Source organism: Staurois parvus, unplaced genomic scaffold (assembly GCF_062004578.1).
Source record: "Staurois parvus isolate SC_StPar_1 unplaced genomic scaffold, SC_StPar_1.0 ptg000254l, whole genome shotgun sequence".
Taxonomy (NCBI): Eukaryota; Metazoa; Chordata; class Amphibia; order Anura; family Ranidae; genus Staurois; species Staurois parvus.
In genome coordinates this window covers 2,379,572-2,405,590 of record NW_028318050.1, presented here as the reverse complement: position 1 = coordinate 2,405,590, position 26,019 = coordinate 2,379,572, and the positions used below count along the sequence as shown (strand labels likewise).

Here is a 26,019-nt window from a genome sequence, read left to right as displayed (position 1 = left end):
ACTCTTGTGGGAGGCTGAGTGTCATTGACACTGACCAATGACAGCATGGTGTGAGTTGGATTAGCCTTTTGTCACATGTTTGTAAAGGTGACCAGGGTCTGACACCACATAGGTCACATTACCAACATTAGAAATACAGTTGTGGCCAAAATTATTCAACCCCCACTGAAATTGAGTGTTTTGGCCAGTTTGACATTGCTTTTGATCATTCAGTCATCTTGCTTACATTTACATTAAAGAGGCACTTGTAGGTCAGACAAATATAACATAACAGTTATAATGAAATAACCACAAATGTCTTTTCTGTGCTCACAGCATTATCAGTTTTATTCAACCCCCAAGTGACATTCAATCTTAGTACTTAGTACAGCATCCTTTTACAGTTATAACAGCTTTTAAACGTGAAGCATAGCTTGACACAAGTGTCTTGCAGCGATCTACGGGTATCTTCGCCCATTCTTCATGGGCAAAGGCCTCCAGTTCAGTCACATTCTTAGGCTTGCGCACTGCAACTGCTTTCTTTAAGTCCCACCAGAGGTTCTCAATCGGATTTAAGTCTGGTGACTGCGATGGCCACTCCAAAATGTTCCAGCCTTTCCTCTGCAACCATGCTCTAGTGGACTTGGAGGTATGCTTGGGATCATTGTCCTGTTGAAAGGTCCAACGTCTCCCAAGCCTCAGGTGTGTGACGGACTGCATCACGTTTCCATCCAATATCTCCTGGTACTGAAGAGAATTCATGGTACCTTGCACACGCTGAAGCTTCCCTGTACCTGCAGAAGCAAAACAGCCCCAAAGCATGATTGACCCTCCACCATGCTTCACAGTAGGCAAGGTGTTCTTTTCATCATAGGCCTTGTTCTTCCTCCTCCAAACATAGCGTTGATCCATGGGCCCAAACAGTTCTAATTTTGTTTCATCAGTCCACAGAACACTATCCCACAACTTTTGTGGTTTGTCCACATGGCTTTTGGCATACTGCAGTCGACTCTTCTTATTCTTTGGAGACAGCAAGGGGGTACGCCTGGGAGTTCTGGCACGGAGGCCTTCATTACGCAGTGTGCGTCTTATTGTCTGGGCTGAAACTTCTGTACCCACATCTGACAAATCTTTTCTCAGTTCCTCAGCAGTCACACGGGGACTTCTCTCCACTCTACGCTTCAGGTAGCGCACAGCAGTCGAAGTCAGCATCTTCTTTCTGCCACGACCAGGTAGCGTTTCAACAGTGCCCTTTGCCTTGAATTTGCGAATGATGCTTCCTAAGGTGTCTCTTGGTATGTTTAACATCTTTGCAATCTTCTTATAGCCATTGCCCTTCCTGTGAAGAGAAATCACCTCTTCTCTTGTCTTCCTGGACCATTCTCTTGCCTTCACCATGTTTGTAACCACACCAGTAAATGTCTAGAAGGAGCTGAGTATCACAGTCATTTTAAAGCTGCCTAATTGGTGCTTATTATGCTTGATTGCTGCTCGGTGACATCCACAGGTGTTTTCAATACCTGATGGAAAGCACCTGTATGAACCTCTGTTCTTCAGAGTGGTAGTCTTTAAGGGGTTGAATAATTGTGGCAATGAAGAAACCACATAAGAACCATTTACTACTGTATTACATAAACAATTGATGTCATTTTAGTTGCATTTGGGTAGTTACAACGTCCTTGTAGGATTTGATTCTGAATACAATTCCAAATGTACACTATAGTCCCTAAACCCCTTTACAGCATTGGGGGTTGAATAATTTTGGCCACAACTGTAGATAAATATTGTCAACTCTCAGCCTCAGGCCATCAGCCATACAGTTTTAGTAAATCTGTCCATGATAGGTGTCCATATTTGCAAGTGTCTACCAATCTTATAATTAGAGATGAGCGAATCGAAGTAGGCGAAGTGTAATTCGTTTCGAATATTAGAAAAATTTCGATTCGCGCCGAATCCGAAAATTAGCATACTTCGGATGCGCGAATCAAAATTTTTCCTAAAATGGCGGCGACATGTGCGGCGACGGAGCGGGGATGTCTGGGAAGGCGCGCAGACAAGGCGCGCTGACCCATAATGCATTCATTCATGACATGTGATCGCATTAGCCAATCAGCAGCCAGCCAGCCAGCACTGTGTAATGGTCGAGCTATAAATGGCGGCCATTTTAGAATTCTCCATTTGCCTCCAGTCATTCAAGAGAGGCAGACCTGGCTGTATTGAGGGAGAGAGATAGGGCCACAGAACCGTTACTTAGGGCCACAGAAACGTTACATAGGGCCACAGAATCGTTACTTAGGGCCACAGAAACGTTACTTAGGGCCACAGAAACGTTACTTAGGGCCACAGAAACGTTACTTAGGGCCACAGAATCGTTACTTAGGGCCACAGAATCGTTACTTAGGGCCACAGAAACGTTACTTAGGGCCACAGAATCGTTACTTAGGGACACAGAACCGTTACTTAGGGCCACAGAAACGTTACTTAGGGACACAGAATTGTTACTCAGGGACAGACACTGAATTGTTACTCAGGGACAGACACAGAATTGTTACTGAGGGACACAGAATTGTTACTGAGGGACACAGAATTGTTACTGAGGGACACAGAATTGTTACTGAGGGACACAGAATTGTTACTGAGGGACACAGAATTGTTACTCAGGGACACAGAATTGTTACTCAGGGACACAGAATTGTTACTGAGGGACACAGAATTGTTACTCAGGGACAGACACAGAATTGTTACTCAGGGACACAGAATTGTTACTCAGGGACACAGAATTGTTACTCAGGGACAGACACAGAATTGTTACTCAGGGACAGACACAGAATTGTTACTCAGGGACACAGAATTGTTACTGAGGGACACAGAATTGTTACTGAGGGACAGACACAGAATTGTTACTGAGGGACAGACACAGAATTGTTACTGAGGGACACAGAAGTGTTACTGAGGGACACAGAAGTGTTACTGAGGGACACAGAATTGTTACTCAGGGACAGACACAGAATTGTTACTCAGGGACACATAATCGTTGAATTAAAGAGTATGTCAGACAACATGCAGAGGAGTGGCAGAGGAGGCAATGTTTTAGGAGCGAGCAGACGTGGCAGCAGAGGAAGGGGTCGAGGCAGCACTAGTCTCAGCCAGAGGCTATTGCTCCCGGTGTCATCCAACGGTCGTGTCTCCACCGACAACCCTGGCGTCATCGATTGGTTGGCTCGGTCGTCTTTCTCTTCCCAGGTCACCTCTGACACCTACAGCCAACGGTCGGTGGGTACGTCAGACACAACCGTTAGTTGGCATGGCCCGGGAACAAGCCCACTGAAATCACGTGTCCTCTACCTGCCCCTGTCCTTTGGTGTTCCCTCACCAAGCGAAGTATTGCATGCTGTGGGCTCAGCCCCACTGTACAGTGAGGAAGAGCTAACAGAGGGCGGTCAGGAACGGGGGGAGACATCCGCCTCTTCAGCAGCCAGGCGAAGAAGTACTGGCGAGGAGAGTGGCTCAGTAGCCGGTCTAGAGACAGGTCTGTCTCCTGACCCACACGCAGCCGAGGGGGCTAGTAGTGAGGCGGAGACCCTAATTGATGATGATGAGGCTGATCGCACTTGGCAGCCTCGTCGTCATCAGGCTATTGCTTCCGCATCATCAGGAGAAGAGGGTGCCAGCTTGGCAGCGAGCAAAACAGTCGGTGGGTTGCCCAGGAGGCAGCAGGGTCGCAGCAGTGTCAGTGGAGGCAAACGGCCACGGAGTAGAGCACCAGCTCCACTGCTGGTGGGTTCCATTTTGTCATAGGGTGCTGGCAGATTACGGGCCTCCCATTGCTGCGGCCAGGCCCCTAATCTGCCATGGGCCCCCGTACCGCCTCCTCACGCTGCTGCCAGGTCCACAGTGTGTCATGGGTCCCTGTACGGCTTCCCATTGCTGCTGTCTCCATCGCCACACTCTGCCATGTGCCACTTTCAGGTGTCCTCACACTGCTGCTGGGTTCCATTTTGTGATAGGATGCTGGCAGATTACGTGCCTCCCATTGCTGCGGCCAGGCCCCTAATCTGCCATGGGCCCCCGTACCGCCTCCTCACGCTGCTGCCAGGTCCACAGTGTCTCATGGGTCCCTGTACGGCCTCCCATTGCTGCTGTCTCCATCGCCACACTCTGCCATGTGCCACTTTCAGGTGTCCTCACACTGCTGCTGGGTTCCATTTTGTGATAGGATGCTGGCAGATTACGGGCCTCCCATTGCTGCGGCCAGGCCCCTAATCTGCCATGGGCCCCTGTACCGCCTCCTCACGCTGCTGCCAGGTCCACAGTGTCTCATGGGTCCCTGTACGGCCTCCCATTGCTGCTGTCTCCATCGCCACACTCTGCCATGTGCCACTTTCAGGTCTCCTCACACTGCTGCTGGGTTCCATTTTGTCATAGGATGCTGGCAGATTACGGGCCTCACATTGCTGCGGCCAGGCCCCTAATCTGCCATGGGCCCCTGTACCGCCTCCTCACGCTGCTGCCAGGTCCACAGTGTCTCATGGGTCCCTGTACGGCCTCCCATTGCTGCTGTCTCCATCGCCACACTCTGCCATGTGCCACTTTCAGGTCTCCTCACACTGCTGCTGGGTTCCATTTTGTCATAGGATGCTGGCAGATTACGGGCCTCCCATTGCTGCGGCCAGGCCCCTAATCTGCCATGGGCCCCTGTACCGCCTCCTCACGCTGCTGCCAGGTCCACAGTGTCTCATGGGTCCCTGTACCGCCTCCCATTGCTGCTGTCTCCATCGCCACACTCTGCCATGTGCCACTTTCAGGTGTCCTCACACTGCTGCTGGGTTCCATTTTGTCATAGGGTGCTGGCAGATTACGGGCCTCACATTGCTGCGGCCAGGCCCCTAATCTGCCATGGGCCCCTGTACCGCCTCCTCACGCTGCTGCCAGGTCCACAGTGTGTCATGGGTCCCTGTACCGCCTCCCATTGCTGCTGTCTCCATCGCCACACTCTGCCATGTGCCACTTTCAGGTCTCCTCACACTGCTGCTGTGTTCCATTTTCTGATAGGATGCTGGCTGATTACGGGCCTCCCATTGCTGCTGCCAGGCCCCTAATCTGCCATGGGCCCCTGTACCGCCTCCTCACGCTGCTGCCAGGTCCACAGTGTGTCATGGGTCCCTGTACCGCCTCCCATTGCTGCTGTCTCCATCGCCACACTCTGCCATGTGCCACTTTCAGGTCTCCTCACACTGCTGCTGTGTTCCATTTTGTGATAGGATGCTGGCAGATTACGGGCCTCCCATTGCTGCGGCCAGGCCCCTAATCTGCCATGGGCCCCTGTACCGCCTCCTCACGCTGCTGCCAGGTCCACAGTGTGTCATGGGTCCCTGTACCGCCTCCCATTGCTGCTGTCTCCATCGCCACACTCTGCCATGTGCCACTTTCAGGTCTCCTCACACTGCTGCTGTGTTCCATTTTGTGATAGGATGCTGGCAGATTACGGGCTTCCCATTGCTGCGGCCAGGCCCCTAATCTGCCATGGGCCCCTGTACCGCCTCCTCACGCTGCTGCCAGGTCCACAGTGTGTCATGGGTCCCTGTACCGCCTCCCATTGCTGCTGTCTCCATCGCCACACTCTGCCATGTGCCACTTTCAGGTGTCCTCACACTGCTGCTGGGTTCCATTTTGTGATAGGGTGCTGGCAGATTACGGGCCTCACATTGCTGTGGCCAGGCCCCTAATCTGCCATGGGCCCCTGTAACGACTCCTCATGCTGTGACGTTGCAACAAGGTGGAATTCAACCCTACATATGTTAGACCGCCTTTACGAACAGCGAAAGGCCATCACCGATTTCCTGATGTTACAAGCGGATAAAGGTACTCCCCTGTGTAACTTCGATGTCAGCCATTGGCAGCTCATGCGTGACACCTGCCGCTTGCTCAGGCCCTTTGAGGAGGCCACGCTATTCGTGAGTCGGCAGGACTATGGGATGAACGACGTCATTCCTCTGTTGCACGTCCTGGAACAAATGCTGTTAACAATGGCTGGTCAGGGTGCGGTAGACGTGGCGCACAGATCTCAACGCCACATGACCCCTGTGGGGGCAGGACAGGAAGAAGAGGAGGAGGTAGAGGAGGACATTGGTGCTCAGGAATTATTGAGTGAAATGGGTGGTTTTTCCACTCAGCGGACAGGAGTGGAGGAGCAGGAGCATCTGGTAGAGGAGGAGGAGACAGAGGACCCAGACGCACCGTGGCAGTATGCTGTGGAGATGGAGGCAGGGAGTCCCTCGCATTCCTTGGCACAAATGGCCCATAGCATGCTCGGTTGCTTGCGTAGCGACAGCCGAATAATAACCATCAGACAGAGGGATGACTTTTGGCTGTCCACCTTGTTGGACCCTCGCTACCGTTCAAAAATGGTGGCCTTTTTCACACCTGCTGAGAGGGAGGCCAAAATAAAGTACTATAAAAACCACCTATGTAGTCAGTTGGTCTCTGCCTTTCTGCGCCAACGTCCATCCTCAGACACTGTGGGCCCTGTGCGCTCGCGTTCCGCTGCCATGGCAGCAGGGGAGGGGTGGGGTGGTAGGAGCAGTGGCAGCTCCACCAGCAGCGGCTGCCTCAGTCTGCAGTCGATGATGAGTAGCTTTCTTCACCAGCGCAGTGAGGAAACTACTAACCAGCCGCAGCAGCAGCAGCAGCAGCAGCATCAGGTGGACCTGGAGCAGGAGCTCAAACAACAGGCTTGGGCCTACTTGGACAGCACCCTGCCAACCGAGGTAGACAATCCCCTTGACTACTGGGCAACAAAACTTGACCTTTGACCACAACTAGCTGAATTTGCCCTTGAAAGGCTGTCATGCCCGGCCAGTAGCGTGGCATCGGAGCGCGTGTTTAGTGCGGCAGGAGGTATTGTAACTCCGCGGAGGACATGACTGTCCACCCAAAGTGTGGAGAGACTCACGTTTGTGAAAATGAATCAGGCGTGGATTAGTCTGGATTTCAAACCACCAGTTCCTGACACAACTGACTAAATCCGCCATGAATCATGCCCCAAACATGTGCCACTTTCAGGTCTCCTCACACTGCTGGTGGGTTCCATTTTGTCATAGGGTGCTGGCAGATTACGGGCCTCCCATTGCTGCTGCCAGGCCCCTAATCTGCCATGGGCCCCCGTACCGCCTCCTCACGCTGCTGCCAGGTCCACAGTGTGTCATGGGTCCCTGTATGGCCTCCCATTGCTGCTGTCTCCATCGCCACACTCTGCCATGTGCCACTTTCAGGTCTCCTCACACTGCTGCTGGGTTCCATTTTGTCATAGGGTGCTGTATGGCCTCCCATTGCTGCTGCCTCCACCGCCACACTGTGGCTCCACACTCTGGTTTTGGCCCCGTGACTGCCCAAATGAGTGAAGTGTGCGGTGATTCTAAGATCGACGGCACTCATCTGCATGTCATACTGACTGACAGTATTATTTCTCTTCCCCAGCAGACTCCAAGGGCATTTAAATTAAAGGTACAGTGTTCTGCACTAATATAAAGGCTCTCTGAAGCCTAGAAACACCCTTTTATAAGTTAAATTCGCAGCGAATATATTCGACTCAAATCAATTTTTTTTCACGAATTCGCCGAATCAGTCGAATCAAATTTTTGAATACTTCGCTCATCTCTAGTTATAATGCTACCGCACAATTCGTATAGATATAATGTACGTACAGTATGTGATATCTTTCTACAAACCATTACTTACCTGTAGACAAATACAGGGGCAATGAAATCAGAAGTATTTTTTTCATCCAACAGTTGTGTCCTTATCTCATCATAATCCGTATGCCACGTAACAATGGTGCCCAGTGCTTGAAAATTTCCTGGATTGTAGAAAAAAAAGAGTCCATGGTTAGGTTTTGCAATGCAGTCTGAGACATAAATAGGGGTCACTAAAACAGTTGTCCAGCTGGTACATATATCTCTTCATGTGTGAACCAGGAATCAACTTTGTAGCACAGCGTTCTCTAGATTTGTACATTATTTTACAGAAGTCTTCTGAGAGGTAATGGATCATGGGTGCTGTATGAGGTCCCCCCATCTCTGACATCTGTTGCATCCTAGATGGGCTATTGAAACCTGTGCAAACACTTCTCAATGTCTTAGGCTGGCCGTAGATTACTCAATGGGAAGATCAAAAAAAAAAAAAATGGATTCCCCAATGCACACAAGTGAGGTGGATGCAGGAATCTTCCCTCCTGTGTCAATGTATTCTGACAGCGGGACTCCTCCACTGTCAGAATACACTGATCAGTAGCTGCAGCCCATTGGTTGTAGCTGCTGATCGCCAAATTTTTTTTTTTTTTTTTTTTTTTTAACATTCCCATTCAATAGAAGTCGATCTTTACATTGAATTTTGCTGTGTGGGAACAGTCTTACAGGATCAAAATTCGGTCAGTCCCTGCTGCAAATGTTCAATTCATTTATGACTAGCTTTATGAGTAGATCTAAGTCCACCATAGTCTGACCTTGGATTTGGAGATGCTATATATCTTACCAGGAGTGATAAGTGGCAAAGCAGTTGGTTGCACTCACATACAAGCACAAGGATGCATCCTATTCTTCTCCTCAGTCTGCCAAATGCATTGATAGGCCACACATGAAAAGGATTTTCTAACTGAATAGCAAAAGTTGGCATTCCTAACGTGTTGACCCAATGAGCACTCAAGACTAATAAATAACAGGTAAATTTTGTCTGGCTTAGTGGAAGTTTACCCAGCTTGATTTTTATGTGGGTGCATTTGGTTTCTCCCTAAGCTCAGAAGGTTTGTTGTCTTTCACTGTTACCAGTAATGGTCCTCACTCCACTGGTTATAGCATCAAGGATCTTGTTTGGCGGAGTTATGAATATTCATTTCCTCTTGGTCATCTCAGTAGAAGGTTCAAGCCACTATAGAATGATGAAGTAGAGTATAAATATTTGGGAAAACCATGTTCTAGCTCTCTTGTTGCCTCAGACTGAGGCCCAGGGCCACCATAAAGGGGGGGACAGCCCATACAGACATAGGGGGCCCGGGTGTCCCAAGGGGTCCAGGCTACAATCAACAAGCAGTCTGACCCATTGGGCACTGCCCAAGGGCCCAGGCTCAGTAAGGGGTCCCATGTGTGTTGCTGGGGATGAAAACAGTGATGGACTAGGGGGTGTGTCATGATGGCGCTGGGTGCAGAGGCTTTTTCCTGAGCTCTGGCACCCTGCATTACAATCCGCTGCCATCCCGGAGATAGCATCCATCTACCGCAAATTTGAAGATCCCCGGACCCCACCTGACACCTGAAGAGGGATGCTGGGTGATTTTGCCCCCCCCCGACCATCCGGGGCGCTGGACTGCTTGTGGCCTACCGCGGCATGTGAAGCCACGGTCTTTCCTAATTCTGTGGCCGGGACAGATCGCCGCCGCGGCTGTGATGACACACTGCCGCTCTGCTCTGCGGACCCCACGGACAGGTCAGGTGCTGGGACTGCCTGGGTGGGTCCCCCTGGCTCTTCTGACGGTCCTGAGGACCGCGCTAAGCCCTTGCGGAATTCCTGCAAGGCCTGAGGATCTCTAAAAGTGGGGAAGTGGCCCTGGATAGGGGGAGAAGCCCCATCTTTCAGTCCCCTTCCCAAAAGGGTGAATTAGGGGAACCTGAGGCACCTCTTGGCTAGCTTTCACAGTGTTTGTACATCTGGCCTAGTTATCCTAGCCACCTACATTCCACTGGCTGTTGAAATATTGGGGCCCACGCCTACCTCAACTGAGCTTACACCATTTACTGGCGTATTATAATGAAACTTATGTGACTGCATCCCCATCGGGGGACACGTATACGCGTCAGGGGAGGATAACTAAATGATCTCCCTGTGCTGTGCCACCGGAATATTTGCCTTGACAATTGGACTTCTACACCCTAGTGCATTTGTCAGGGATTCTGAGCCGGATCGCGGCACGCGGGTCTGCGCATGCACGATGTGCCGAGGCGCACTGGCGTGTGGGTGCTAGGACCTGGGCATCCGTGACGGCAGCGGCACTCACGATTGCGGATGCGCGCCTGGCACCAATAGGAGCGCAGGGTGCCCTATTTAAATGGACTCTGACAGTGCTTAGTTGCCGTATGGTCTTTCCTGTGTTCTGTGAGTTTACTTTGCTGCTGACCCTGCCTGATCCTGATCTGCTGACTTCTCCTGCTCTGACCCCTGGCTTGCCTCACCCTTCTCCTGCATCTTTGACCTCCTGTTGCTGAACCTGGACCGTGACCCGTGTATTCTTCTGCCTGCCGTTTGTGCCGACCTGCTCCGCTGTTACTGACCCGGCCTGTCTGACCTCACTTACTCTGCCTCCTCACATCAGACTCTCACCTGCTGCATACCACTGACAGGTGCTTCTACCGTGACTGGTTGCCCCAGGGGTCGCGACCTGGTCTTGGCTTGTCCAAAGTCCATCCCCACCATCAGGGGCTCTGGTGAACAAGTAGGTCGGGACTTAGATTCTGCGCCCTGGGGAATTCTGGTCTGTGGAATGCTAGAGGCTACCACCGAACCACACGGCCATGACGGAGTCTGGAGGAGGACCTTCTCCCCGGGAGGAAATGTGCCACCATCTATCAGCGCTTACCCAAGCCATCAAGACGCTGGAAGAAGGTTCTAAGCATTTGGAGGGACGTGTCCAGGCCCTAGCTGCACCTACTGCCATGGCATCAGACCCGGCCGGTTCACCTCCTACTAGTAGCCCTGTGGGACCCTCCGCTGGAGCAGTGTTCTCCATTCCCCCGCCGGAACCTCGAGTCCCAATGCACGAGCGGTTCCATGCAGACCGAGGGAAGTTTTGGGCCTTCCTGAACTCCTGCTAGCTCTACTTCGACCTCGAACATTTGCGTCTGAATCTGTGAAGGTGGGATTTGTAATATCCCTACTGCAGGATGAACCTCAGACCTGAGCACATAGTCTATTAGAGGCTCACCATCCGCACGTGAACTCTGTGGCAGAATTCTTCAAAGCGATGGTACAACTATATGACTATCCTCAGCGAGCTGCTTTGGCCGAAGCAGCCCTACATTCTCTGCAGCAGGGATGCTGGGCAGCAGAGGATTATGCCTCGGAATTCAGGCGATGGCATGGAGATACGCAGTGGAATGATGCGCACTGCGCCATCAGTTCCGCCTAGGGTTGTCTGAGCCCCTTAAAGATGAATTGCCAAGGGTAGGTGTGCCGGATTCTTTGGAAAAACTTATCACCATGCTCTTCAGATTGACCGTAGGTTATGGGAACGAAGGCAGGAAAGGTCCGGTCAAGGCCAACATGGATGTTGCCATGGGTTCCTATCCCATCGCATCCTGCAGTCAGTAATCTGAATCCTGAACCAGCTGACGGAACCGAGCCCATGCAACTTGGGTTAATGCGGCCATCTCTCACGGCTGAGGAATGCCAAAGACGCAGAGTGAATAATCTATGTCTGTACTGCGGAGCTGCAGGTCACATGGTGCGTTCCTGTCCTGAGAAACTCTGTAAGTACTCTACCATTTTTTCTATGTCTCCAATCTGTGTAGATGACCCTACTCGTGTAGTCATGCCAATCTCGTTCCAGCTCCCAGGAAGAACCGTGTAGGTAATGGCTATTATTGATTCAGGGGCCTGCAGTTGCTTTGTGGACCTTAACTTTGCAGCTCAGCAACGGATTCCGTTACTGTCCAAAGAGCGAGGCTTGAATATTTTCCTGGCTGACTGTTCCCAAATTAAATCAGGGTTGGTAGATCGGGAGACTCCTCCTTTATGCACCACAGTAGCAGGCCACCACCAGGAACTCTCCTCCGCTTGGACGCCATTGCGTCCCCTCTATTTCCAGTAATTTTGGGGCTCCCGTGGCTACGGGCTCATGATCCCCAAATTAACTGGAAAACTGGATCTGTTCAGTTTCACTCACTATACTGCCAGGAGCACTGCCTCCTAAAGTCATCACTAGGCCCCCCCCCCAACCTTGTTCTGTGTGAAGACCGATACAGACCTAGCACAAACGGTGCCTCCCACCTACCATCATTTCCTTGATGTGTTCAGCCCGAGAGGTGCAGATATTCTCCCTCCACACCGGGCCTATGACTGCCCCAATGACCTGCTCCTGGGATCCGAGATCCCCTTTGGCCGAATCTTCCCGCTGTCTGATTGCGAGTTGGGCACCTTAAAAGGAGTATATTGATGACCGTCTGCGGAAGGGATTTATTCGCCCCTCCACTTCACCAGCTGGGGCGGGAATCTTTTTTTGTAGAGAAGACAAGTCCCTGAGGCCCTGTGTGGATTATAGGAACCTGAATAAAATCACTTTGAAGAATCGGTACCCCCTTCCCTTAGTCCCTGAACTATTTCAGAGACTAAAAACGGCCTCTATTTTTACTAAACTAGACCTCAAGGGAGCCTATAATCTGGTTCGCATACGGGAGGGGGATGAGTGGAAGACCGCTTTTGCACTCGGTTCGGGCACTTTGAGTACCTAGTTATGGCATTCGGTCTCTGTAACGCACTGGCCACATTCCAACATTTTGTGAATGACATTTTCTGGGACATCCTGGACATTTATGTGATTGTGTATTTGGATGACATCCTGATTTTCTCCTCGTCCCTGGAGACACATAGGGGTCACGTCAGGAGTGTACTGGAGCGACTGCGCAAGCACGGGCTGTATGCTAAAGCTGAGAAATGCAGCTTTGAGCAGCGCAATATCCCTTTTTTGGGGTTGATCATTTCAACCAATGGTGTTGCGATGGACCCCCAAAAGATATCTGCAGTTTTAGAATGGCCAGTTCCCATGGATAAAAAAGGGGTCCAGCGATTTTTATTGGCTTCGCCAATTTTTACAGAAAATGTATTGAGAATTTTCGGGCCTGGTAACTCCCATCACTCAACTTACTAAGGTGGGGGTGCGTTTCCGATGGACACCTGAGGCACAGGCCACTTTTGAATCTTTGAAAAAACTGTTCACAGCAGCCCCCATTTTGAGTCACCCTGACACCTCAGTGCCCTACATTCTGGAGGTAGATGCTTCGGAAAATGTAGTAGGAGCTATTCTGTCGCAAAGGGTAGGAGTAAAGGAGCTGATGCACCCAGTAGCTTTCTTTTCTAGAAAACTCTCCCCATCAGAAAGAAATTATTATATCGGGGACCGGGAGTTGTTAGCGATTTAAGACAGCACTGGAGGAATGGAGATATCTATTGGAAGGAGCATTGCACCCCATCCTGGTCTATACCAACCATAAAAATCTGGAATATCTGAGGACAGCAAAACACGTCAGGCCAGATGGGCATTGTTCTTCTCGAGATTTACTCTACACATCACTTATCGACCCGGGTCTAAAAATACTAAGTCGGATGCTCTCTCCCGGATGTTTGAGGACCCTGGGGAGACAGCCAAACCTGATACCATTCTGTCGGTGGGTAGCTTTTTGCTACTTCAGTCCGAACTCCTAACCAGACTACCGGCTGCTTCCACGGGGACTCCTAGGCCACCTGGAGTCTCATTACATGGCAAAGAAGGTCTCTCGTGGAGGGGGAGCAGATCCTGGTACCTTGCCATGACCACCCGTTAGCAGGCCACTTCGGGGTACACAAGACATTGGACTTGGTCCAAACGCATGTTTTGGTGACCAAGCATGGCCAAGGATTGCGAAACTTATGTCAAGTCCTGTGCCGTCTGCAGCAGAAACAAGCCCACCAGACACAGGGCTTGGGGCCTGCTGTGACCATTGCCGGTACCCGACAGACCCTGGAGAATGATCCCAATGGATTTTGTAGTGGAATTACCGCCATCATAAAACCATACTGCGATCTTTGTGGTGGTAGACCGGCTTTTCAAGATGGCTTACTTCCTTCCATTGAAAGATACACCATCTGCTTCAGAAACAGCACAGGTGTTTATCAAAGAAATTGTAAGACTACATGGAGTGCCGAAGAACATTGTATCTGATCGGGGTGTTCAGTTCACGTCAAGGTTTTGGAGGGCTTTGTGCGAAGGGTTGGAAATCGAACTTTCATTCTCCTCAGCATACCACCCGCAAACAAACGGACAAACTGAGTAAAATTGGTCTTTACAACCAATAACAAGTTGCTACAAGAAACAATGGCAAAGGCCCAGGAGGACAGTAAAAAGAGAAGGGGGGAATTGGTTATACATCCAGGGGACCAGGTGTGGCTGGCAACTACCAATCTGAAACTGGCGTGTCCATCAAGAAAATTGTCACCCAAATTTGTGGGTCCTTTCCGGGTAGAGCGTAAGGTTAATGAGGTTGCATATAAGCTTGCACTTGCTGAGTCTTTCAAAATCCATCCTGTGTTTCATGTGTTCCTACTGAAATCGGCTGTAGAAGATCCTTTTACAGAGCGTAGATCTAAACCCCCAGAGGCCATAAACATTGATGGGGAAGAGGAATTCAAGGTGGAAGCTATTATTGACTGCAGGCGGAGGGGTGGGCAAACCCAGTATCTCATCAAGTGGAAGGGCTATGGGCCAGAGGAGAACTCATGGGAACCTGCTCGAAATGTTCATGCCCCTTGGTTAATTCAGGAATTCCTTCACAACCAGCCTCAAAGGAGAAACCGGTTGGGCATCCGAAGGCTGCCTGTAGGGGGGGCAATGTCAGGGATCCCGAGCCAGATCGCGGCGGGCGGGCCTGCGCATGCGCGATGTGCTGAGGCGCACTGGCGTGTGGGTGCTAGGACCTGGGCATCTGCGACGGCAGTGGCGCTCATGCATGCGCACTCGCGATTGCGGATGCGCGCCTGGCACCAATAGGAGCGCAGGGCGCCCTATTTAAAAGGACTCTGACAGTTCTTAGTTGCCGTATGGTCTTTCCTGTGTTCTGTGAGTTTACTTTGCTGCTGACCCTGCCTGATCCTGATCTGCTGACTTCTCCTGCTCTGACCCCTGGCTTGCCTGACCATTCTCCTGCCTGTTCCTGCATCTTTGACCCCCTGTTGCCGAACCTGGACTGTAACCCGTGTATTCTTCTGCCTGCCGTTTGTACTGACCTGCTCTGCTGTTACCGACCCAGCCTGTCTGACCTCGCTTACTCTGCCTCCTCAAATCAGACTCTCACCTGCTGCGTACCACTGACAGGTGCCTCTACCATGGCTAGCTACACCCAGGGGTCGCGACCTGGTCTCAGCGTGCTCCAAGTCCATCCCCAGCATCAGGGGCTCTGGTGAACGAGTAGGGTGGGACTTAGATTCCGTGCCCTGGGGAATTCTGGTCTAGAGGCTACCACCGGTTGGTCCCTAACAGTATTACTCTAATAGATTGAAGGTGATTTGGAACCCTCGGGACTTCTCTTAACAATGCATCGCACTCCACGTACCAAACCTAAACATCGAGCCCAACAGCAATCCCCTCCGCAGGGCCACATCGCTAAACGAACACCTAGCCCGCCTGAACCTGATGACAACACTCAGCTCTCGGGAGACCCTGAGTCAGATGGCGATAGTCGGTGGCAATTCCCATCTGGGATGGCTGACCCTCTTGAACAAAATCCTAAAGCCATATTACACAAATTCCGCGCTATAGTGCGAGAGGAGATTACAGTCTCCTCCCGTAAATTATCTTCTGATCTGGTAAGGGGCTTAAAAGAACTGGGCCTTCGTGCTCATCAATTGGAACAACGTATGGATCTAGCGACTACGGTCCTGGAGGGTCATGAACAGGAGGTGAAGGATCTGCATGCTGAGCTGGACACTTTGAAAGATAAATTGGAAAACGCTGAGAATAGAGCCCGCAGAGATAATCACCGCATCCGTGGAGTTCCCGAGGTAATCCCTGACCTACAGGGTACTGTTACTGCTCTTTTCCAGGAGCTGGCTCCTGAGATCCCCCTGGAGCATATGAGTTTGACCGTATCCACAGAGCTTTAGCTTTTAAGCCCAGGGAGGGCCCTGCCAGGGACATTATTATTAAATTCCACTTTTACCGCACTAAAGAGTGTCTGTTACAGGCGGCTCGGAACCGTCCGGCTTTGGAATTTCAGGGACACTCTATTCATCGGTTTGCGGAATTGTCCCCAGTGTGTCAGTGCGGTGTCCTGCCACGGTCAAAAAGCTGAAAACCCTGGATTCTCAACCAGGCAGGTTGAGGGGCTCCAGAGAGTTGATGTATTGAAGAGGAAACTGTCTTTTCAGTTTCCTCATTTATTCATTAAGTCTGTTTTGAGATCTGGAGCCTGGAGATTTCAAAAGAGATCTGGGAGGGATGAAATCTCCAATCCGGGGTCCGTGTTTTGAGAACCCCCAGCACACTGATTGCACAGGTGTGTGCAGGCCTTTTTGTAGAAGCCTAACCATGGTTCTGGGCTCCACCCCGGCAGACAGGAGTCAGGAGGGCTCCACCCTGGCAGACGGGAGGTCTCTGCCTTGGAGTCAGGTGGAAGCCAGACTAGCTGTGTGCTAGTGGCCATAATTTGGGAAGAGTCTGCAGGAGACAGACATTGAACTGTGTACAAGCCAGGAGGCTGAATCTTTGTTGGTATTGCTTGATGGTGGATACCCCTGCGTGGGAAGCATTTTTGCTTATGGAACTTTTTCTTTTTAAATAAAAGTGGGCAAAAAAACCCTTAAAGAAGCGAGTTGCTGTGTGCTTTAACAAGAAGAGCTCTACCATTTGAAGCGAGTTCCCACACCAGTTACAATTGCCAAACGTCGCACTTTGAGACCCTGTCTCCAAATTCTTCAATCAGCTGATATAAAGTACAGATGGGGCTTTCCTTTCAAGCTCTCATTCTCCTTCCAAGGTTGTCAATTCCAGGCTTCTTCACCAGCAGATCTTCGCCGTCACTTTCGGGAGCTTAACTTGGAGTTGCCACAATCCCAAAGTGAAGAGGCTACAATTTCTACACGCTCTTGGAATTCCCACCCTTCGTGTAAATCTTGTTCTCCAAGTCAGAGTAGCTCTCAGGCCCTTCGATCTCTACAGGCATAGCATTTCCAGGAAGTCTCCGAGACTTGATATTTAGTGACTGGCTGTCAGTATACAGCTTCATTACATGTGGATATTTGCCGCCACTTTTGGAATTGAATCTGGATGTATTCCGCTCCCCAAATGAGGAGGCTACCACATACGTAGGCCCGAGGGGCCCATAAACTTCACGTGGTTTATCTCTTCCAAGCCAGAGTGGATCTCGAACTCCCCCCCCCTTTTTTTTTTTTTTTTTTTTTTTTTTCTTCGTCCCCCTTCTTCCTCTTTTTCTTCTCACTGGTTGAGATTTTCATCGTCTTATGAGTTTCCTTTTGACCACTCACTCACAGGTGTATTAGCCTAAGTTGTTTAATAAAAAAAGAACAGAGAATTTATATGCAATGTCGAGTTGTTCCGGTGGATTGTGTCTCCCTCTGAGCTGGCTAGTGTAGCAAACTAGCTCATCAGAGTTGGACGCAGAGTTCCGCTTTTTCTTTTTTTAGTGGAAGTATTCCTTATTCCTCGATCATTCACTCCCTACCCCCCTCCCTTCCTGAGTGACAGATGGTGGGGGGTCAACCACAGGCTAAGTATTCCTAGTTTGGTGCCAGCCATCTGCGAAAATGTAACCTCTCACCTACGTTCTGATAAGGCCAGCATTTCTCAGAGCATTGGGAAGCACTGACCCAAAACTGTGTAGGCCCACACATCATAAAACTGACCAGCAGTAATTGAACATTCCTCAGGTCAACTGTATGTTTCATATCATGGAGTATGAAACTGTTAGTTTGTCAGAGTTCCCCTAACCCATCCCAACACAGTGTAGTCAGAGCAACCCCCCTTTCAGAGGGATTTTTAAAAAGGACAGGCTGCAAGTCTAAAAGTTTGAGTTTTTAACACATCTCCTCAGCTTAACATCGGAACAAGGAGATCAAAGAACCTTCCTGCTCTGTACCGTGGATCTGCAAAACAAGGCATATGGGCAAGTAACTTAACCCTGTAACTTCCTTCCTATTATCTCTTTGCTGTATCTATCTATATATATATATATATATATATATATATATATATATATATATATATATATATATTTTTTTTTTTTTTTATTTTTTATTTTTTATTTTTTTTTTTTCGTGACATCTTTGTAAATATTGTATTGCACCTGTTTGACTCTTTTAGTAGTAAATCTTTCTGAAAGTGTTAAACTGTTTATAAGCGCTTATTTGCAATTCACGAAATCCTGCCTTTTGAAGAGACGCTACTGTGTTTGTTTACTCCCTGCCCAATTGGCCTGTAGTTGACCATATTGGAAAGGTGACTTTTCAATCATTATAGTGTATTTCTGACAGAGTTTCCGTCTTCTCTGTACAAAAGACGGTGGTGGCAGTTTGAAAGGGTTAGTTGCGTAATTAACCTGACCCAGTAACAAGCACATTCAGGCTGCAGGCACCGATTGTGGCCCATTAGCTGGACAATCACTGTGCAGGGTGCAGCCTTGTTATGCGCGTCCCACCGCGGTTTTAGATCGGCCGGTACTTCAGTCACAAGTTTGGTGAGAAGGTCTGGGGTCTGATGCCGCGGGCGGGACGTATTACTGTTAGTCGCGGTCGTGCAATTGTCGCATGTTGGTGGCGGCGACTGTGTGATCGTGACAGCTAGCGGTCTGGTTTTTTGTCCCGCCCACTACCCAGCCTCTATGTGGGTATTTTACCCACAGTTGATTATTATGATGTTTGCATTAATCTTGCTGTGTCAGATATATTGCTTGTATATTAGATGTCTTCTTGTTTCTTTCTTTCTTTCTTTCTTCTCCACCTCCTTTTCTTTGTCCCTTGTCATGTGTGTTTTTGTAAAAAAATTTTCAGGGCTCCCGAGGAGCACAGCAGATCTGACCTTTTTTAGTTCCGATCACTGTGTCGTTTGAACTGGTTATCTCCGAATGTTCAAGGGATGAACTCTGCGCAGAAATGGGTAAAGATATTTAAGTTTCTTCGGGCCCATCGAGTTGATATCGCTTGTCTGCAGGAAACTCATTTTTCAACTAAATATTTTGATGCAGGCTACCCTTAGATATTTCAGGCTAATGGCCCACTAAACAGAGAGGGGTGCTAGTTGCCTTCCATAGCAAAACTCTGTCTGCGTGAGGTGTATTGCTGATCCTAAATGTAGATACCTTCTGCTGCAGGGCATGATACAAGGTATAGAGGTTACTATAATGTCCTATTATGCTCCCAATGTTAATCCTGGACTGTTTTTGTCACACCTCTGTTCCCTTTTGGCTATACATCAACGGGGTACTCTCTTGCTGGCAGGGGACTCCAATTTAGTATTAAATCCCGCACTAGATAAATATCCGGCAGAGCATCCTCTCCCTTCCGCATCAGCTAAGTCCTTTGTGCGTACGTTAAGCACCCATGATCTGGTAGATCTCTGGTGTGAATTTCATCCCCGGGGGAAAGACTATACCTATTATTATTCTCACCCTCATCATTCTCATTCCAGAATAGACCATGCTTTTGTATCACGTAAACATCTCCCTTCGGTTTGCTCTGTCTCTATCCTTACGATTCCATGGTCTGATCATGATCCCATTTTGGTGGTCTGTCGATCTCTTCTCTGTAAGCCGGCCTATTCTTCATGGATAATGAATGACTCCCTGCTTTCGCTGAAGGAGATTCAGGCAGAACTACAGCGCAAATCTCAGGAATATTTCCAGCTAAACTCGGGTTTGGTCTCTTCTTCAGTGATGTTATGGGAAGCTTACAAGGTTGTTCTTAGGGGACATATTATCCAGATAGCTTCAAGATGAAAGAAGGATAGGCAGCTTAAACAGCATCAGCTGGAATCAAAGTTAGCTTCTGCATCGGCTCAATTTAAACAGTTACCTACCACTTCGAACCGTAGATTGTTAGATCAGGCTCGCCTAGAACTGGACCTTTGTTTGATGGATGAGGGTGAGTGCTCCTTGCGCTGGACATGCCAGAAGTGGTAAACCAGACTCCATGTTGGCTCGTAGATTACGTTCCTTTACACATCACCCCAAACCGATTTCTTTACGCACTCGCCACAATACGCTCACAAGTAATCCTGTAGCGGTTTTGGAGGAATTCCGGTATCGGCTTGCCAAACTTTATACTGCTCCCACATGGGCTGACCCCAAGTCAATTTCTGGCTTTTTATCTAGTTTGTCCCTGCCTACTTTTACTCCTGCTCATAAGGATTTGATGGACCGTGATATCCAAATATCAGAGGTTTTGCAATGCATAGCAGACCTGAAGACGGGCAAATGCCCAGGACCAGATAGATACACGGTGCTATATTACAAGAAATTAGCTGATGTGCTTGTCCCTCACCTTGCCGCCATGTTTAACGCGGTGAAGGGAGGTTCGAACTTCTCTCCGGACTCTTTGACCGCAAATGTGGTTATGATCCCTAAACCGGAGCGAGATCATTCTTCTTGGGCAAATTATAGGCCTATTTCTCTTATTAATATTGACATGAAAATCCTTACCAAAATTTTGGCCACTCGACTGAATTTTTTCCTTTCTAGTCTGATAAAAGGGGACCAGGTGGGATTTGTCCCTCACAGACAAGCTGGAGATGCCATCAGACGCGTTTTACAATTACAACATTTAGCTCGTACTCGCAAAATTGATATGATGCTCCTATCTTTAGATACCAACAAGGCCTTCGACACTTTATTCTGGCCTTCGACACTTTATTCTGGCCTTATCTTTTATTGGTCCTTAACCGCTTTGGCCCCTCATTCTTACGTTGGATCTCTTCGCTATATACATCCCCTCAAGCAAAACTTAAATACTATGGCTTTGAGTCCTCCACTTTCTCGATTGCCAGGGGTACTAGACAAGGTTGTCCGCTTTCCCCCATACTTTTTATTTTAGCCTTGAAACCATTGGCAGAAGCCATTCCTATGCACCCTGATATGAAGGGAATTGATGTGGCCGGCTCCCAACATAAGTTGTCTCTGATCGCAGACATTATATTGTCAATTACGAATCCAGGGGTTACTTTACCAAATTTACTGGCGGTTCTGGATTCCTTTGCAATTCTTTCAGGTCTTCATGTCAATCCTGCCAAATCAAAAGCTATGTCAATTACTCTCTCCTCATCACTTTTGGCTACTTTGAAACATTCGTTCCCTTTTCAATGGCTCTTGGCCCTACCATATCTAGGAATTAAGCTCACCCCCGACATATGGCGGACTATACCGGGCTAATTTCCCCCCTGTCTTCCAAGAACTGACCGAGATGTTGTCGTCCTGGTCTCATTAGCTGCTTTCATGATTCAGTAGAATCAATGCGATCCGTATGACCTATCTCCCTAAATTATTGTATTTATTTCATGTTTTACCAGTTCCTGTTCCTTCGCATATATTGCGTCTCCATCAGCAAAAACATTTGTCCTTTTATTTGGAGTTCTTCTCGACCCAGAATTAGTAAACATTTTATTTGCTCCAAGGAGTGAGGGGGGATTATCTGTCCCAAATCTCCAGTCCTATTACCTGGCAGCTAATATTGCCCCCCTAGCTAATATTCATGCATCTCACCATTTCCCATTGTGGGCTACTGTGGATGTGTTAGACTCCCATCCGATACTACTCTCTTCCTTACCGTGGCTTCCTTTTTCTCATCGTCCATCAACCCTTACGCTGATGCTCTCGCTTCGTCTTTGGGATTCCATTAAATACTCCAGTGGCCTTATTTCTGCCCATCTACCGTTGTTACGTCTGTTACATAACCCGTTATTCCCTCCAGGCCGGGACAATCCTAGGCAATTTCCTTGGTGGCAAACACATGGTTTTTATGATATACATTCGTTACTATCTCCTACTCGAATACTTACCTTTGAAACTTTGCACTCTTCCTATAACATCCCTTTGCGGGAACACTTTGGCTACCTTCAACTCCGTCACTTTATTAATACACTAATACGGACGCACTCGGGACCTTACCGTCTGTCCCCCTTTGAAAGCCAGTGCAGACATAGACCCCATGCTCCGGGTCTGATCTCTTTGGTTTACTCTTCCATTATTTCTTATAGAACTCCTCCGGTCCGTTCCTATCATCAGTGTTGGCAGTCGGAACTTGGAGGGACTTTGGATCAACAGGATTGGCAGACCATGACCCAAGCAGTATCTAAATGTTCTAGGAATGTCATCATTCTTGAAAATGCCTACAAAATTCTTTATCGATGGTATTATACACCTGCTCGTCTAGCTAGTTTTATTCCTACATACTCTCCAGCCTGTTTTCGGGGGTGCCAACAGTTGGGTACTATGGTTCACATCTAGTGTGCTTGCCCTAAGGTTAGCAGATTGTGGATTAGGGTTTATGCCCTTCTCCGCACTATATTTCACGCAGACATTAAGCGTAACCCATACGAAGTGCTCCTGTTTAAACCATTGGAGGGTCTTCTCCACTCTGAACGGCAGCTGGCATCACATTTATTTATGGCTACTAAATTGACAATCACAAGGGCTTGGAAGACTCCTCTCCTCAGCTTCGAGGCTGTCAAAAACCGGATGAATTTCATAATCAATGAAAAAAAATGAAAAAAACTGACGACTATACTGTTGGATACTCATACAAAATTCCTGCAGATATGGTGTCCCTGGCTGGATACAGCCCAGCCTTCGAGATTTGACCAGTCCCTTCTGTCGATATGAGGATCGATTCTGTTGCGGCTGCCCTGGAGCCCTTTTGTGATTGTCTGTCTTTATTTTTTTTGTCCTCGTCTTCTCATTGATTGTCTATTCTTCTGTCCAATCTGTCCTTATGCCAATTGTAATGATTGTGTTCATTGCTCTGAGTGCTACATCTGCAATACTACCTGGGCAACCTGGACTCCATTGAGAGCCCAATGTCTGGAATATATATTAACCTCTGGAGAGGCTTCCCTTCATGCCTCTCCTGTCTTCTATGCACTGATATAGCAAAAATTTCTCTTTAGAGTTTGCATTGTCATTGACCTCTAAATGTTTGCTCACCATTTCTCCCTCACTCCACTTTTTTCTTTCCCCCCCTTCCCTGTCTTCTCTTCCATGGTACTTAAATATTCAGTTTATGCTTATGCGTCTACCAGTACATGCTCTGAAATATTTCTCAAATGCCCTGTATGTCTCATACTTGTTGGTCAATGTATATGTTTCTCGAATGTTTGTTTATCTCTGCTGATTCTATAATAAAACCCTTTGTAAAAGAAAACCGTGATGGACCAAATTCCAGCACTGTGCTTCTCAGTGTGGTATCCTCAAACCTGTGCCTGCTTGTGCTGCATTCAGTTCTCCACCTCCCCCTCTCGGTGCCTCTCTCTCCACCACCTCAATGATTTCCATCGCAGTCATCTCTTACAGCACTGAACATGCACTGCACAGTGGAGGAAAATATCTGTAGAGCTGCTCCACCTCTCAGCTCCTCCCCCTCAACTTCGGCTCAGACTTTCTTGATTGCAGCAGGTGCCAGGTCCTGCCAGTAAGGCAACATAAGTAGAGGTTTTAAAGAGGGTAGAGGGCACTGATATAAGGGGGATCTCTCTGATCTTTGGCGGTTGGAGATTCCTAAGGAAGAAGGGCACTAATATAAAGGGACTGTGAGCTAATGGGGGTCTCTATTGTTGGGTGCTGACTGCTGATCTAATGGTTGGTGACCACCATTAGATGGATATGAAAGGGTGATCACCTATGTGAGCTGCAGTCTGCTCCCCACAAAGCATAAAACCCACAATTATAGTTCTTTTAAACTGGACCGGTTTGCTCTGGTTTGGGCCATCACAGAAACGTTTGCAGGAGTATCTTACTGGGGCAGAAATTGAGGTTTACACGGACAACAACCCTCATACTTACCTCGAAACAGCGAAGCTGAAGGAGTTATAACAGAGGTGGGTTGCCTGCGTGGCCTGCTTCAAGCAAAAGATACATTAAAAGTTTGGGAAATCTAATTGACATGCAGATGTTCTTTCCCAGTACCCAATGGAGAGCCTGATCCCGATCTAATTCAGGATGACCTAGGAGGTGGCAACCGAATGCCCAGTCAAGGGCCGCCAAAATCCACAACTTAGATTAGAGGGCCCTGATCGTGTTCAATTACAGCGCTTCCTCTTGCGATGACATAAACCATCCTCTTGCGAATGCCAAACGTTGTCCGATACAGAGAGGATGCTGGTGAGGCAGTGGGACCGAGTCAAGACCTGAGGCAAGGTACAGCAGGCATGCATTCCCAATGAACAAAAAGGGGCATATTATGAATTGTGGTCCCCTAGTCATGCAGTACATCCTCCAGTTCTGTCAAGTGATGCATGCTGCTTGTGGGCATTTAATCGTATTAAAGCTCTGTTTAGGAGGTACTGTACTTCTGTTCTCCACAGCTGGCAGAATGGCTGCAACGTGCATGCCGGAAGTGTGTCACAATGCTTCTTGCATAAAGCTACACAAGAGATTACCATCAATATCAGAAACCTTTTGAGCTGGTGACAATGGACTGTCTCACAATCTCCAGCTCCCCTTCTGAGTTTTGCTATGAACTTGTCTTCGTGGACCACTTTTTAAAGTTCACTGTGGTAGTACCCACTAGAGACCAGACAGCAATGACCACAGCTAAACTATTCTCTGAACACATGGTGCAACCACGTGGGTGCTCAAAATGCATCCTATCAGACCAGGCTTGAGCTTCAAGTAAAAGATATTGTCTGAGCTTTGCCACCTGAGCAGTATTCGGAAGTCCCACACTAAGCCTTATCACCCAAAAGGTAACAGAGTCTGTGAGCACTTCAACCATATGCTGCTCGGAATGTTATGGACAGCCTAAACTCTAGGTTTTCCTAGATGAGCTGCCATTGTGACTGGGGGACCGGGTGCTGGTGAAGAATCCAAAATGTAAAAGAGGCAGCATGCTGGAGCTCAAGTGGAAGCGCATCCCATTCAAGTGGAGAAACAACTATTCCCACCAACCCCTGTATACAATGTGTTCTCCACCCTGAACCAACTGGAAAGCGACTCCAATGCAATCTGCTGAGGCCATGTGTAGTGAGTTGGGACTGTTCCACCAGACCTGCCGCCAATAGCAAGAACAGTGACCCCGTGGATGTTCAACCAGTCAAGGAAATCTCCTATGAGTGCTGTCTGCCTCCCATTGAATCCTGGCCTCAGGCCCCCACTGAGCCAGGGAAGTAAAGCCATACTGAATCATCTCTGAACAGTGCAGAGGCTTTGGCCCCAGAGACTGCAAATCTGTGAAGAAGATGACAGTTTTGGTCAAATATGGTCAAACCATGGTCAGCTTCCTGCAAAGTACTCTGGTTATGTTGTTTTAAAGTTTTCTTGCTATAGCTGTAATAATGTTTGACATTTTGTATTATTGTTTGTTTTGTTTCCATCTGTCTGTACTCCTAAATGTAGGTGGTGCTTGACCAACAGCGGCAATGCAGCAGGAGAAGGAAGTCCTGGGGAACTTGGTTTGTCTATGATTTTCTGTGGGTACCTGTGAGAGCAGCTGTCTGATTGGTTGCTGGTCCCCTTGTGACCTCCACCATCATCTTGGGTGAAGGCAGAGCTTATTTAAGTCGCTGTCCTCCTGAACTGGTGCAGTTTGCTAGTGGCTAGAGTAGGGACAGGTATCCTTAGGGATAGATGTAGGGAAAGGTTTTGGTTCTGCTTTGTCTCAGCTCTCACTGGTTATGCTCTCACTGCACTCAGCGTGGTTTTTCTATTTATCCTGTGAAATTGCATGAACATTTGTTCTGTGCAAATAGGGGCAACATCAAATGTTAGACTGTTTTCTTTCCATGTCAAATGTTATTCATTCATAAAGAGTAGAGTAAATATAAGGAAAATATGGTCACTAGGTGGAGATGACGATCATGGAAAATGAATACTTATTTACTAGGGTCATCAGTTCCATCTAGTGGCCATAGTGCAGTATTTTCCTGATTCACTGTAATCCTTTTAAATTAATAACTTTCAACCTCTAGAGAAAATAGATTAATATCATTTGATTTTGTCCTCATTCACACAGGAATTAATGGCGGTGTGTTGAGTTATTTTGAGGGGACAGCAAATTTACATGTTATACAAACTGTACACTGACTACATC

The 26,019-nt window shown here is 48.4% G+C and overlaps 1 protein-coding gene across 1 annotated transcript in view; it reads right to left on the bottom strand.

The window, feature by feature from the left end:
* The window catches only part of LOC149459583 (uncharacterized), a 75,061-nt gene that overhangs the window by 43,959 nt on the left and 5,083 nt on the right, over positions 1 to 26,019 (bottom strand). Inside the window, exon 2 of the mRNA XM_089680942.1 lies at positions 7,717 to 7,834. Coding sequence (XP_089537068.1) covers positions 7,717 to 7,834 — 118 coding nt within the window. The remainder of the gene's footprint in view (positions 1 to 7,716; positions 7,835 to 26,019) is intronic.